General features: G+C 45.1%; 1 protein-coding gene across 1 annotated transcript; it reads right to left on the bottom strand.

Moving 5' to 3' along the window:
• Positions 1-652: 652 nt before the first annotated feature.
• Positions 653-9,230, bottom strand: LOC139686044 (vitellogenin-1-like). The gene is made up of 23 exons (XM_071583139.1): positions 9,176-9,230; positions 8,633-8,656; positions 8,373-8,518; positions 8,146-8,283; positions 7,898-8,065; positions 7,585-7,821; positions 6,418-7,502; positions 6,065-6,233; positions 5,374-5,984; positions 5,084-5,300; positions 4,706-5,000; positions 4,378-4,630; positions 3,988-4,282; positions 3,669-3,900; positions 3,310-3,552; positions 3,062-3,225; positions 2,837-2,983; positions 2,582-2,752; positions 2,201-2,498; positions 1,913-2,106; positions 1,543-1,815; positions 987-1,433; positions 653-904 (listed from the first exon to the last, which is right to left on the bottom strand). The coding sequence occupies exons 1-23, from the start codon at positions 9,204-9,206 to the stop codon at positions 761-763; spliced, it is 5,982 nt and encodes a 1,993-aa protein (XP_071439240.1). The 5' UTR covers positions 9,207-9,230; the 3' UTR covers positions 653-760.
• Positions 9,231-15,342: the final 6,112 nt, after the last annotated feature.

The raw sequence follows: 15,342 nt of genomic DNA, 5'->3' as shown, positions 1-15,342 counted from the left end.
GGCTTCTTCTCTCTAATTAAGATTTTATGGTGTGGAACAAACTACTTTTCGGGAAACTGACATACATAATATATGTATTTTGTATATTGAAAAAATATACCAACGCTTCCATATAAAGAAAAATGTGGAGTGAAAGATATAATGAAATCTCGGTTTGGTAAATTTTGGTGAAAATGATTAAAACGGAGGTGATATCATTTGAGAACAAAATATAAATTTTTACTGACTTGATTACACATTTAATATTCCCTGAATTTTAAAGTGAACGGAATGACCTTATGCTCTCCTGTATTTCCGAAATCCAATTCCGTACCCAGATGCCACACCATGAGAGAAACTATAAACTAACGTCTAAAAAGTTTCAAGTAAATTTAATAGGGAGAAAGGGATAAAACCAATGCAAATTTTCATAGGAAATACGAAGAAATTTCTTTGAGAAAATTCGAATTAATCTGTTTAGTTTTTTTAAAATAATGCTTGCATGGAGGAAATATTATGAAAACTGAATTCGATAAAAGCAGTTTCTCGCTTACACATTGCTGTCTCGCACACCTAATCGATTTATTTCAAATCATGCTCAATGCAACCGCTTCTTGCAAAAATCCGAAAAACTTATGTACACACTAGTATAAAGAAAAAGGTTCAAAAAGAGTATGATCAAAAACGGTTTGAAAACCTGGATTTTATTATTATTTTTTTACATTTTTGGGATGCTCAAAAAAAACGGAAAATTAATTCAGGCAAATAAATCCTTTCGGATTCAGTTGGAAGTACAAGACTCGGGAACGCTGATCTTGATAGTCTTGGTGGTTTCCTTGCGGCTGAAGTCAGGGTTGGCTCCCTTCTTTACCATCTCCACGAAGTGACGACTGGCAGAGGAGTTGGCCACACAGTGGACCGGCACCTGTAAAGAGAATGGACGGATAAAATCGGGCCGTTCGATAGGGTGCTTCCAGGTGGACGGAAGGAAAGACCGGGAAACTTACGCTCTTTTCGACCTTCCCGCTGGCACGGCAGTTCTGCGCACAGGTAGGCAACGGCCGCATGGAGAAACACGTCTGACTACCCTGCTCGATGATCTTCGTTCGGTGATGGGTGCAGCCGGAGTTGGAGCCGGAAGTCTTGGTGGAGCGGGATTGGGACCCCTTGGAGGAGGATTTGGAGGATCGGGAAGAAGAATATCCGGCATTGTGGTCGTCTTCACTGATAACGTCATGAGGAGTGACGGTCTGCTCGAAGCATGGGGCAGAGGCAGCTCGGCGCTGCATCTCCTTGGCTCCTCCCTGGCAGGATTGGTCGGGAACGGCGTAGGATGCTGCGAACATCTTGGGCTCCGCAAGGATGCAGTTCTTCGGGGAGGTGAAGTCAGTGGCGGGTTCGCTGTCGTACGTTCCGCAAAGACCGATTACGTCGCCGCGGTAGGTGGAGCCAGCCTGCGAATCATCACACAGGTGAGCGGAATGCCGGACGAATGTAGGAAAGGAAAGTAAGTTGGACTGAGAGAACTGAAAAGCGAGCGAGTCCCGAAAATGGATTTCGTACCTCGATCCAAGCGGCTTCTCCGTTGTAAATGATGGACAATTCGTGCTGTGGAGCCTCCAAGATCACCTCTCCACTCGGGATGGCGTACCAGAAAGCGAGAATTTCGCCGTCGGAGTCGGTGACCTGGTTAATCTTTCGCTGGGATACGCTGCGCTGCTTCTGGTTGAAGTACACGGTTCCGTCAGCGTCTCCGCTCTCGGAAGAGTGTTTTGATTGGGAGGATCCGGAGGGTTTCAAATCAAAGACGTCATCTCCAAGGATTACCTTCAGTTCCTAAAGAAGGGAATGAGTGCATGAATGAGGCGGGTTTCTTTCGGAGGCAATCGAACGTTGTAACGAGAGAGTGAGAGAAGTGGGTTGGTGGTCGCACCTTCTGGTGGGAGCTGTAATCTCGGGCGAGGATGGTGACCTCGTCGGTGGGATCGGAGCTGCTGCTGGAGCTGGAGGAATCTCCTTCTTCTTCTGGTTGAGGGGTCATCATGACGTGCCAGCATTTCCCGAGGTTAATGGGGTAGGTCTTGTTGTCGAAGGTTGTGACGGACACGCGATTCAAGCCGCAAGGGGCTGAGGCCAAGAGAGGAGAGGAGAGGAATAAACAGATGCTTCAAAGTTGCCGACGAAAGAAATGAATAGAGGTTTCTTCAAAGTTTCAACTTACCGGACCACTGTCCGTGGAGGGCGGTGGTGAGGAATCGGTCGGTGGCGGGCCAGTTGGGATGCTTTACGACCAGAGGTCTCACCCATTGGTTGACGCGCACAAGGTTGAAGTCGGCTTCGAGTGTTGGGGCAGAAACGGAAACGTTGACGGCCTTCAAGTCAGGCTCAAAGTTCATCTCGAAAGAGTATTTTCCTTCTTTGTTGTGCACGTTGACGGTGTTCTCATCGAGGTACGGATAGCCGAAATATCTTGCCAAGGAGTATGCCTTATAGGTGATGTTTTTGAAGGCGGGTGGAAGCTGGAAAGAGATTGAGAGCCCAATTGTTATCAGGATAGCTTGTTAGTTTGAAGGGGAATTAATTGAAGTGGACGAGAGCCAACCTTCTCAGTGTGGATGTTGACGCTGCAACTATCCAAGAACTCAGCCTGTGCTGTGAGGTTGCGGCATGCGGGCTCGAGGTAGATTCCGGACTGAGCCTGGGCCAAGCATTTTTGGGCCATTGGCAGGTGTCGGATATACTCTTTCCGTTCCTGGCTCTGTTCAGCCTTGGCCTGAGAAGAGGAAATATTTCAATTTTTACGACTTGTCTTGCTTCGATAAGGTAAAAATATAAATGAGTACGTGACGAAGCTCACCGAGATGCTGATTTGCGATGCCCCGGATCCACACTTTTCGCCGAAACTGATCTCAGCGTTGACGTATGAGGTGGGGTTGCTTCTGAGAGCCTTTGCGAAGCTCATGAGTGGGACGTTGGGCCACTTCCCTTTAGCGGCGGCGCATACCTGAGGAAATGGAGAATGATGAGTGTGAGCGAAGGAGACAAGCCACCGGAGGAGTCAATTGCGCGAGGAGGAAATTACCTCGTAAGATTTGGAGTTGCCGTATGTCGGAGACTTGTAGAAATAGAAGAGGTTCCGCGTGGTATCGTCAACCTCACTGGAGGCACAAGCTGCGGTGGCCACGTAGGCTATGTTTTTGCTGCCATCGAATTCAATGGCGATGTCGATGACGCGTGCGGTACTATCTGAAATTGCGGAAATACATTATGCCGTAAGAACGTGAGGAAGTCATGTACCCAAATCGAGAGATTCGATGAACACCGTCATACTTCGGATTCCAGAAGAGACCCTCATGAGGAATTCCTGCTGCCTCTTTCCGCTGATTGGCTTGGAGGTGGACGGGTTTGCCATTCCGCTGCTGAGCGATCCGGCTCCGCTACCGCTGTACGACGACTTCATTCCCTTTCCGCTGGATGACTTGCCCTTGGGGCTGTGACTCTCGTTGGATTGCGAATCCGATTCGTTGGAATCGTAACCGGATGAGGAGGACGAGGAGTCATCGGAGTCGTCATCTGTGGAAGGTTAGGAAATAGCTTGAGGGTTGCGACCGAAAACGAGAGGAAAGGCGCGCTGAGCGAGGGTTAATGCGTCTGAAGGAAGACGCATCGATAAAACAAGGGAAACTTACCGTAGGAGGCGGTGAGGGTGACGGATTTGCTACTGCTCCTCTGAGGGTCGAAGATGACGTTGATGTTGTTGTACTTGATGGTCCGTTCGGCCCACGGGTAGAGCAAGAAAGACATGGCGTCGTGGCGTTGAGCCTTTTCGAAGAGCCATTCCCAGTCCAAATAGGTCTGCTCCGTGGTGTACTTGACGCGGAAAGCGAATCCAGTGCTGTCCTTGCCGACGGTGGACTCGAACTGTTATTGACGAAAAGAGGGTTGTGAGAAACAGCGTGAGTAGTAATGATTTGGAGACACTTGACCTGACAGATCACCGGTCCTTACTTGCATAGGCTCGCGCACGTGGATGGTCTTGTACGAGCTTCCCTGGCTGACAGGGGTGAGGTCGAGAATGTTGTGCTTAGCCGTGTACGGGATGTTGCTATAGTGGAAGATTTGGGAGTCGCGACTGGTGGTGAGCGGCTTGAGGGTGACCGAGGCCTGGGAGTTCTCGCTGTCGTAGTCGAAAGAGGCCTTGATCGGCAAGTTGATCTGGATGTTCTTCTCAAGACCGGCGATGTAGCGAGTGTGCGTCAGAGGAGCAACGAAGCTGATCTTGGCGGTCATGCGCGTGGAGTACCTGTTGGCGAAGAAGAGTGTAATTAGTGCCCGTTCGAATCCTTCCGGCCATTCGTAGAAGATAAGCTGACACTCAATCCGAAGAATGAGACTTACACCAAATGAAGGCTGGCGGTGGAGTTGACGGTCTCGGGGCACCTGACGGATCCTCGGGAGCCACTGGCCATGTCAGGGTGAGTCTTGGCTTGGACTTCGCCCCTGAGGGAAATGTAGGTAGGTACTTTGATGGAGTAGACGAACGGTAGACCAGTTTCAGTGGGGAACGCCAAGGTCATGGCGAACTGGTTGTACAGCTTGTTGTAGTTAAAGCGGTGTCCGGAGCGAAGGCTGGAGGCGGCGGATTTCAAAACTGGTGAAAGAGGAGGTTATTTGAGACGATGACAAAAGGAAGGCGCTCTAGGGATCCGCCATTCGGAATACTTACGGGATGGGAGGCTGTTGATGGTGTCATTGTCGTAGGTGAAAAACCTGGTGGCTCCCATGTAGCGAACGAGGAGGTTTCCTTCGGGCTGTTGGTAATCGGTCTGCTCGATATTGAGCATCTCTGCGATCTTCTCCGTGGTGAATGGGCTGTGGCTGCCGCTTCCGCTGCCGGACGACGCCTTTCCGCTGCTGCCCGACTTTCCGGAGTGCTTTCCACTGCTGGACGAGTCGGAGTCTTCGAACTGGTCGCTGATGGCATCGGCGAGGTCGTTGAAACTGGAAGTCATCGCACTCAGCTGTAAAGGGGAAACGTTCGATTACGCAAAATCCTCTGAGGGATGAGGTCTCGATGGCGTAGACGTTTTGATGTTTGACTTACGGTCATGGTCTGCAATTTCCACCCGCCGATGTTGTAGCGGTTGGAGAAGAACATGCTGGATGGAGTGAGTCCGTCGGAGCTTCCAATCCAACTGAGTTCTGTTCTGTATGCCAGTCCCAATTCCTTTACCATGTAGCTCCGGAGGTATTGGTGGGAGTAGTGCATTCCGAGGGGCTTGGGATTGAGCAGGTTGACGGCAGCCTGGGCGTTCATTTTACTGAAATCCAGAGAACACGCTGTACCTGACACATCCTGGAGATCGCATAACCCGCAGCGATATGTAAACTTACAATTCGTGGTGATGAGGGCCTTGGAGAACCGAGGCGGATTGGATGGCAGATTTAACCACGGAGGTGACCTGGAGGCTAATATCCCGGTTGGTGAATTCGGCCATCCTCTGGAGCATGAAGGCGGGAGGGGCGGTCCTCATGAGGACGATGACGGCGGCGCAACGCACTTCGTGGGCTTCTCCTAGGTTTTGGTATACGTTGAAAAGTACTCGGCGAGCGACCTGAGGGAATACCTTGGCAAGCTTGTTGAGTGAGGTGACCATTAGAGTCCTCTGGAACGTAGACATGGACTCTTGGCCTTCGAGGTATGGCTCAAAGACGCTGAGGATCTTGGGGTGGCCGAGATTTCCCAGGGCTCGGATGTACACCTGGATTTTGTGGCTGTCTCCATCCTTGACGGCGGAGCGAAGCTGCTTAGCCATGTACGGAATGTACTTTTCGGTGATGGCCTTGGGGTTGATGGGAGAGAGTCGCCCGAAAGCGTGCACGGGGAAGAGGTTGTGAGCCGTGGCGTTGTTCACCTGAGCCTTGCGTGCGAGGTTGGCGAAGGAAAGAATGGCGGTGGAATTCAAGAAAGCCTGCTTGGTGACTTCGGGGCTCGTGGCCAGGGCCTATAAGATGAAATGAACGATTAGAAGCACTGGCCCCAGGGCACTCGGGAGGGTGTTGATCATGTGCATTGAAAACTCACGAAGAGAGTGTGGAGGAATTCTGCAGTTGGGGTCCTGGTGCTGGTGGCAACAGTGGCGATGATCTCTGCGGCCTCCTCATAGGTGATCTTCTTGGATTTGATCCAATCCTTGATGGTGGTGAGGCAGGGTCCGGTCGCGGCGGCGGCGGCTGCATCACGGAAAACGGTCCTGTGTTCAGAAACGGTTACCGGTTAGATTGCTGCAGCCTCGAACAAGGGACGAATTCACACACGACGGACTATATATGAATGACGCGGGAATGCACCAATGAAGCGAGTGAAAAAGCTATGCTAGCTTCTCCGGTAAACACGAGCAGGTGGGGATTGGCGATCACGGCTGCGTGACGACTCACCATGGATTTTCTCCGGAGGACTTGATGGGCGCGTAGATCTGAGAAGTTGCCTTCTGGAGCTGCTCGACACTCATTGTGCGGACGAGGCGGACGACGATGGCGAACTTGGAAAGAGTAGCCTTCTGAGGAATGCTGCTAGGAGTCTGGAGCTCGGATGCGATCTGAGAGCAGAGCTTCTTGACTGCGGAGACGGGTTCGATGTCTTTTGAGGTCGGGATTGCACTTCCTTGATACCCGACGAAGTAGGGGAGAAGCGGGATCTTAGGAGCCTTGTTCATTCCGGGTCTCGGATTATGCTCTTCGCTGGAGCTGGAGCTAGAACTGGAGCTGCTGGAGCCGCTGCTGGAGCTACCTTCGTCGCTGCTGGAGCTGGAACTGTCGCTCGAACCACTGCTGCCGCTGTCAGAGCTGTTGCTCTCGGAGCTTGAGTTGCTGCTCTCGGAACTGCTGCTGCTACCGCTGCTGCTTGAGCCGCTGCTGCTGTTCTCGCTGTCGCTGTCGCTCTCACTGCTGCTGCTACCCTGTCCATTGCTCACGCTGTCGTCGCTGTCGTCCTCGCTGCTGCTGCTGCTGCTCCCGCTGCTGGCGTTCTTGTTCTTTTGGGATGCGGATCGACGAAATCGGTTAGGGATCTGGCGCTTCTGTCCGGGCCTGTCGACTTCTTCGGTGCTGTCACTGCTGCTGCTGCCGCTCTCTTGGCTGTTACTCTGACTGTCCGAACTGTCGTTATCGCTACTGGAGTTGCTCTCGCTCGATGAATCGGTGGAATTTCTGCCACTTCCTTTTCCATATCCCTTTCCGTAGCTCCTTCCAGATCCACTGCTGGATCCGGAGCCATGATCAGAAGAGAATGGGTCATTGTAGTCGTAGACCAAATCCTTGACGTTGTGAGGATTGGGCACGGATGGAGGGGATCCGGAGCTCGACCGCCTAGAAACCAGGGTTACATTCATGCGACTGGCCACCATGCCTTTTTGGGCGTTGTACATGGCCGGGCTGAGGACGACCTTGTTCCACGAAACGGAAGACTGGATGGTGTACTCTTTCAGAGATCCGGATACCACAATTCTGCTGACGGCCGAGCGCTGTAAAAGGAAGCTTTACTTAGTTAAGATTGCAAGACTCATCGGTGAGGTGACCTCCCGACAGACGCGGTTTGATACTCACGGAAAAGAAATGTCCCATCTGGTTGTCGGCTGGTTCCCAATCGGTAAGGCCGGTGAAACCGTAGTGGTAAGCGACCCTCTTGTCGCAATTACTGAAGTTTTTCGTCTTAACGATGTCGTAGAATCGGCCGTCTCCGCGGAGCTCGGGCATGGGCACGAGTTCCGGAGTGACTTGCGTGGCGTACAAGGGCAGAGGAGAGATGTCGTACATGACCTCGCACTCACCGGTCACGGTGTCCTGAAGCGAAAAGAATCATATCGTTATATGCTCGTGTCCAGGAGTATCGTGGTTTCCCAAAGGACGACCTACTCACCTCCATGGCGCGGAAAACGCTTTCGCTGGGCCTCTTGGGTGCCTGACTTCCATGCGGCCACTTGATTTCGTTCTCACCGCGGGTGTCGACCTGCAGTTGACTCACCACACTCTTGATGAGGTTCACCTCTGGGTTGGACAGATCTTTGCTCACCACCAGCCCATCCACCTGTGAAAGCGGGAGGATGGGATGTGCGTAAGAGAGTGTCGCATTGCGTCGGGAGATGGTACGGAACGACCGTTACTTACAACTCCGTTCTTGAACTTAATCTGGAACGGCTTGCTGGAGAGCGGGAGCGACCTGTAGTTGAGCTCCTTCTCCGGGATCCTAGACGCCCATCCTCCGGGAAGCGAGGCTTGCACCGGAGAGTACTGGGCATCTGAGATCTGTGGGGAAAGACGGCTTGTATTATGCCCCGGTGTCAAGGGGTGGTAATTTTCGAGACCCGTCTTTTTTCCGAGACGTGCATACTCACCCTGGCGACGACGGCACTAGAACTCTGGGGCTGGAGAGTGAGAGTCGCCCGACTCATCACGCCGACGTATTTGTCGGCCACCTGATGAAGGGCAGCAAGTGTCCTGCCCTTGATCTGGTACTTGTACTCATACCCAGGTTTCCAGGCTGCGGGGAGAGAGCACGTAGAGTATTACCCCAGGACAATGCACTCGAATATTCGCAAATCTAAATTGCGCCCAAAAAAAGAAACGGTAAATTCAGATTGGAGTAATTACTCACCATTTTCGGCCGTTGACAGCCCAACTGCAACGGAAAAAGAAATATGTGGTTTTAGCTTCTAACCAATGTAATTTAATTTCTCATTTTCATTTTCATTTAAACATGAGTGACACCGTACGGTAACTTAGGTTACCAACAATTTTTCTGATCCCAGTGCACAAGTGCACCTTAAGGGATTAGCTACAGGGACTCATCGGGTGATTCAATAGCAATGATAATTTAACTGAGTCTTTTCGTTCCATCATTTGGTTTGCATTTTTATAATTTCACTTCCTGGGTAACTAACGCGATAGCACAAATTTCTCATTCGCTTTCTTTCGAACATGGAGAATTATCAATCGTTCTTATTTGAGTTAATTTACTTCACACAAACTTAAATAGGACCTGACACTCAATACAATGATCAATGCAGAATTCGTTGCACTGCAAATATGCATATCAAATTATTGCTTATCAATTTCATGATTAATGAGAGTGCAAAGTTTTTTAAACTTGACATAGTGTTGGTTTCCAGGCTATCGAGTGCGAATATTCGATACTCACCAACGAGGAAGATGATCAGAGGAGACCACATCTTGTCCCGAAGTGACGTCCAGCCTCCGTGAACATTCTTATATACCTTGCTCCAACCGAGAGACGAGCGATATCTATTCTGCATCCCAGCAAAAATTTTCAATCGGCGAGTTGGCCTTTGACATTGGGAGACACGCGCCTCTCTGTACACGCGCCAGATTTTTTTTTTATTTTAAGGAATAGAAAGGCGAATGCATGAAATCTGTATATATGCGCTATCAGAGGCCTGTTGACAGACATGTTACGACAAAATTTTTATCTCCTCCTATAGTATGTCGAAATGGGATGGTCACATTTAAAACATTAACAGAAGCTTTGTATCAAGATGGACGAAAATTCTCAATGGGCGAGTTTTTTCATTTGTATGTAGCAAATTAAAATTGTAAATTATAATTTTTACATAAGTTGGTGGTGGCACTTCAGCCGAATTTTCTCACGAAATTTTTTATTCAAATGCCGTCACGGTCTTCTTCAGATATTTGCTTGTATTTTTCACACAAGAAAGAATAGTTTTGAGAATGGGCAGAAATCTACTGTATAAGTTAAGGTTTTACGATGAAAATTTTATCATCGTATTAATTGTAGGTGATATTCCCTTGATCGTTGTGTAACATTTGACATTTTTTTTACCATTATCCATTTGGGTTTTGGTATGAGATGACAGACAATATTTTGTACGTTCATTAATTTAAATGATAATTGTTTAAAAGATATATGTAGCTGCATTTGGAAAAGAAATAAAGAATTATCGCTTCTGTTTTCGAAGTATCTTCTCAGAGTGATTGTAAGGACACTTAAACAGATGAATTTCTTTTCAATTGGATTTCTTCAACAATTATGCTTACAAAATTCAACGTCGAAATTCGGCACTTCGACCTCACTTCGGCACTTTTCATGATCGAAGCTTGATCAATTGGTGGCTACTTTTTTATGAAAAGCGGAGTACTGAGAATCGCTTAATTTCGCCCTTGCGTAGTTAATATTGAAATTATTGTAAAAGAGCTATAATAATCTTATTAAAAAATCTCATTTTTAATGATAAATGGCAAATGAAAGCTTTGCCATTCCAAGTTTGAATAATTTGGATATAGCTTATATACTGATTTACTAATAAATTAATATATATAAATATATATATAAAAAAATATATATGTATATATGTATATATATATATATATATATATATATATATATATATATATATTTTTTTTTTTCTGAAGACGACAGCCGTGCTGTCGAAACGTCAAATAACAAATTGCGAGTGTCCTTTCTTTGTGTCTCTATATTCTAAAAATCTACATCTGTGTTTTTATATATTTTTGCGTCGCCGAAGAGCGCTCCATTTCGAAGATAATATATATATATATATTATTATATATATATTATATATATATATTATATATATATATTATATATATATATATATATATATATATATATATATATATATACATATATATATATATATATATATATAATATATATATATAATATATATATATTTTATATATATATATATATATATAGATATACACATTTATATATACACACACACACACATTCAAACACGAGATCCCGCCAAACGGCGAACAAATACTCATTCACATAGAAATAGATATATAGATAGGAACACATATTAAGGACGAACACAGAAGAGGTGGTGAAGGCGGAATCCCACCAACGGAGAAATAGACAACACACAAGAGGAAAGGAGTTTAGTTAGTGGTTTGCCTCTTCATCTGGCTTATCGTGTCATGAAACGCAGTGTTCCTATCCTTTATGATGTTGTATGATTGCTAAACTATTTTCTTTTCCTCTTGTGTGTTGTCTATTTCTCCTTTGGTGGGTGAAACTGCTCCTTAACGCCATCTCTTGGCCATAGAATTGGGGTATTTGGTTGCATAAAGCATCGCAGATGTCTTGTATCTATTTCTATGTGGATATAGAAATAGATATAAGAAAAAGGGGTAGGAAAGGATATGTATGTTGATATATATGTATTAGCAAACATACTTAATGTTTGCTCTGGGGGTGCCCTTTAGGTTGCGAAGAAGTAGGTTTAGAGTTTAGAGAACGTTATAGCGCAGTAGGCGATTGGCTTTTTCAGATGAAGGAATTGCAGCGGCGGAGAAATATCAGAGTTGTGCCGCGGGATTTGGGTGGATGAAGGCCTTACGGCGCTGATATACGTATTCTTTCTTCAAACAAGTCCCTTATGTATCGCTGGGTAGTTCCTGCACTTCCATTTGGTTCCTCGACTTTTGTCGAGTTACCAACTTTTGTCTATTTAAATAAACTTTGATGTCAATTGAACCATTTCAATATGTAAAAATCATTCGCCTTGACTAGGATTCGAAAGGGTCGAACTCAATGTCCGGTCGAGTGCTTTAGCCAGTTGAGCTATTGAAATTTTGGGGGCGTTTCACTCTGAAATTTGGGGCTCTACACTCTGAAATTTTGGGGGCTTTGCAGGAACAGTATGTTATTACGAAATACCGTACATACAATGTCACAGGCATTCGTAGTCGTGCGCCATAGTCCACGAGGTTAAGGCCAACTTTTAACACTTAGGCTGTTTATGCCTCTGACGAATTCCAAGGAAACTGTGGGTGATGCGGCAACAGTAATTTTTTACGGAGTCATCCGCTAATATACATTTCAAAACAACAATTTTAGAGTGTAAAAACCATTGGCCTTTTAACCTATGCTGTTTTATACAATGCGTTTATTGTAACATGCTAGTCTGAAATATTAAAAATTTCTAATATTGTTGAGGGAAATATCACCCGAGCATGACAATTCCTTCATTCATACTGTTTCGTAACAGTAGCAGCCGTAAATTTGTCTTTTTGCTTCTCTTTAAGTTTTACTCTGCATATTATGCCTATCAGATGAACCGGATAGCCGTGTTTGCTTTTCGCCTGATTATGAGGACCTCCCGATTTTCCGTCGTCATCGGTATGCAGATTAGTACATGCTTAAGGGAATAAAATTCTGCGTATTTCTTTGACACTTGGCGTCTGGAGGTAGCATGAAGGGTTTGATAAGTCAACTTGTCCTTCCCTAAGACGAAAAACGGAAGAGTGCTATTTCTCTGCGAAATCTTGAAATCCACCATGTAAGGGTGACACTCAAACGACAAATTGCAACTTTACTCAGAGAGAATATCGGCTAAATTTCGGAGCCTCCTTAACACACAGTGTATCCCTTTTATCTTTCAATAAAAAACTTCCTGTTCAAAATTGTCCATGAAAACAGGAGCATCAATGGAGTGAAAGGAATGCCTATTGCTACACAACCAGTGATTGGTAAATTTTTTCGTTTCATCGAAAATGATTTTGATGAAAACATATTCTGAGATTTAATTGATGCTTGAATGGAAGTTCGATAAATTGGTGCATTTTTCCCTAAAAAAACAAGCCGACGGCCAAAAGCTAAAATAATTAAATTAAAAAAATAAAATAATGCAAAAAAAACAAATTATCGATATAATAAATTTAATCCTCATTTTAAGCTATTGTTTAATATGAACTTAATATCATCTCAGAGCCCCTGCAAAACAAAGTTTTCTAACTTACTCAGTAATTGAGCCTAAAATTAATCAGAGATGAAGACGCAAAAGTTTCATGACAAATAAAATCTGTAAAAGTAATTTAAATCTGCACACGAGTTGGTCATCACAAAACTTGTTTTGGAGACCAAAAAAGCTGTAGGTATGCATGAAAATTGCTAGTGACTCACAAGATATCAGTTAAACTATTTTGTGGTTGCGAAAGAATTAGGATCAGTGTGACCAACTCGCACCATTTACCGGAAGCGGATGTGGATTCTGTTTACAATTTTTTCCTGATAAAATACAGGGTCGGATTCACACAGATAAAGCAGGAGCGGCGGGTTCAGAACTGGAATTTAAAAACATGAACTGGTATGACAAGGAGGTGTATCAGCAGGCTTTGGAGAAAATCATGAGTAAGGAAAAACATCGGAGCACTATCATGAAAATATTGAAATATACCAAAAATGGATATCATAGGCTGCTAAAGAAATTATAGGAAATGCTAATGTGAAAAAACAAGGAAAACATTGAACACGTTTGGCGGTGTTGAGAAGATTGATTAGAAAAAGGAAATGGAAGAATGTTAACACAGATTTTGGCAAAATGAATACACAGAGATAAAAAATAAATTGAGAAGGGGAACAAAGAAGGAGAAAAAGCATGGTGGACGACGCAGTATGAGGGTATAGAAATTTAGCAGGGGAATGGTGAAATTGGTATACAAAAGGGTAAAAAACTATCGGGAAGTGAGAAGGAAAATTTGTGTTGGCGATTAGTGACAAATCGGGTAAGATAATATTTAAAACCAAAACGATCCAATTTAGATGGCAGGAATTTATTTAAAACGTATATGGTAAGTAACATAGGCCAACAGTCTTAGATATAGAAAGAGAATTAAGATAGAGAGAGGATTTAGGTAAATATTAGAAAGAGGATTTAGATAGCTTAGGTCCAGGTACACTCGAAGATGAGGTAGAACGTTAAAATTAAAAAAAAACGCCACCAGAGTTGACAACATTCCACCGTAACTGCTGAAAGGTTTGAGGAAATCCTGGGGGAGAGTATATATGGACTGATTTGTAGCTACTATGATGATTAAATCTGGCTGGAAGACTTGGTGAGATCAGTGTTAGTTCTATTTCTGGAAAAGTTAAAGACAATATTTTGTGAGCAATACAGAAAAATTAGCTTGTTTTCCCACACAGCTAAAGTGGTTCTCATGTTCATCAACAAAAAGATGTTGAGCAGGGCAAATGAATACTTATAAGAACATTCAGTTCGTGTTTAGGAAGGGGGATTAGGATTGGGCGGAGGCTAACGTATGAGGTCTGTTCAAAAAGTATCGCGACTTTTGTGTTATTTTTGGAAAATTATTTATTTATTCATGAATCTCTATTTTGTTCCCTTCAAAGTAATCCCCATTTGAATTTGTATGCTTGTGCCATCGTTTTTTCCAATCCTCGAAGCACTTCAAATATCATTTTTGTGATCATGTTCAGCTCCTCCTTCGATGCAGTCTTTATCTCGTCAATCGTAGCGTAGCGTCGTCCTTTCATAGACGTCTTCAGTCTCGGAAACGAGAAAAAGTCACTGGGGGTAGGTCTGGGGAATACGGTGGCTGCGGCACCATCGGTGTATCATTTTTGGCCAAAAACGCGCGCACAAGCAACGATGTGGGAGCAAAGGAGTTGTCATGGTGTAAAGCCATTTGTTGTTCTTCCACAAATGCGGGCGTTTGTGCCGGATTGCTTCGCAGAGTTTCGCAAAACTTGCAGGTAATATTCCTTATTTACCGTTCTACCCTGTGGCAAGAAATCATGATACACCGCGCCCCTGCAATAAAAGAAAACTGTAAGCAAAACTTTCACATTCGACCGAACTTTTTTCTGTATTGGCTCGTGCCGCAGCTTCCATTAGGATGATTGAGCTTGTTTCCACGTCCTAACTATAAGCCCATGACTCGTCGACAGTTATAACCCTCTGAAGCAAATTGGGGTAGTTGCGGAGACAGTCCATTACCTCATTAGCAATGCTTTCATAGCGTTGCTGCTTTTGGTCAAGATTTAGGAATTTTGGTACGAATTTCGCGGCGACCCCTGTCATGCCCACACAATTGGTAAAAATCGAATAGCACGAGCCAATTGATATGTTCAGGTCCTCAGCAACTTCTCTAACGATGTGTCGACGAATGGCCACAGCTATTTTCTTCACTTCATCATGTTTTCTTCTATTATTCACTTGCTCGGGCGTCCGGCACGCTCTTCGTCGTTCACATCTTCTCGGCCCTCATAGAACATTTTGTACCGCCAACAAAAGTTTCTTCAGTCACTGGTAGCTTCTTGATATGCCACAGTCAGCATATGGAATGCGTCCGCGCTCTTAATTTCGTTTTTCACACAAAATTAAATACAGATTCTTTGATCCATTTTTTGGAACTGGAAAATACGAAGACAAGCCAAAGCACGTCCAAGCAAAATAGCTGTCAAAAACTAACTGGACGTTCAAAGTGGCCGAACTTTTCGGCAGACAGGAGAGACATAAGTACCAACATAATGTCACAACAAATTTGAATATAAAAGAT

This window comes from Hetaerina americana, unplaced genomic scaffold (assembly GCF_022747635.1).
Source record: "Hetaerina americana unplaced genomic scaffold, ioHetAmer1.1.p SCAF_13, whole genome shotgun sequence".
Taxonomy (NCBI): Eukaryota; Metazoa; Arthropoda; class Insecta; order Odonata; family Calopterygidae; genus Hetaerina; species Hetaerina americana.
Note: the sequence above shows the minus strand (reverse complement) of the source record. Positions and strands in the feature narration are given on the sequence as shown.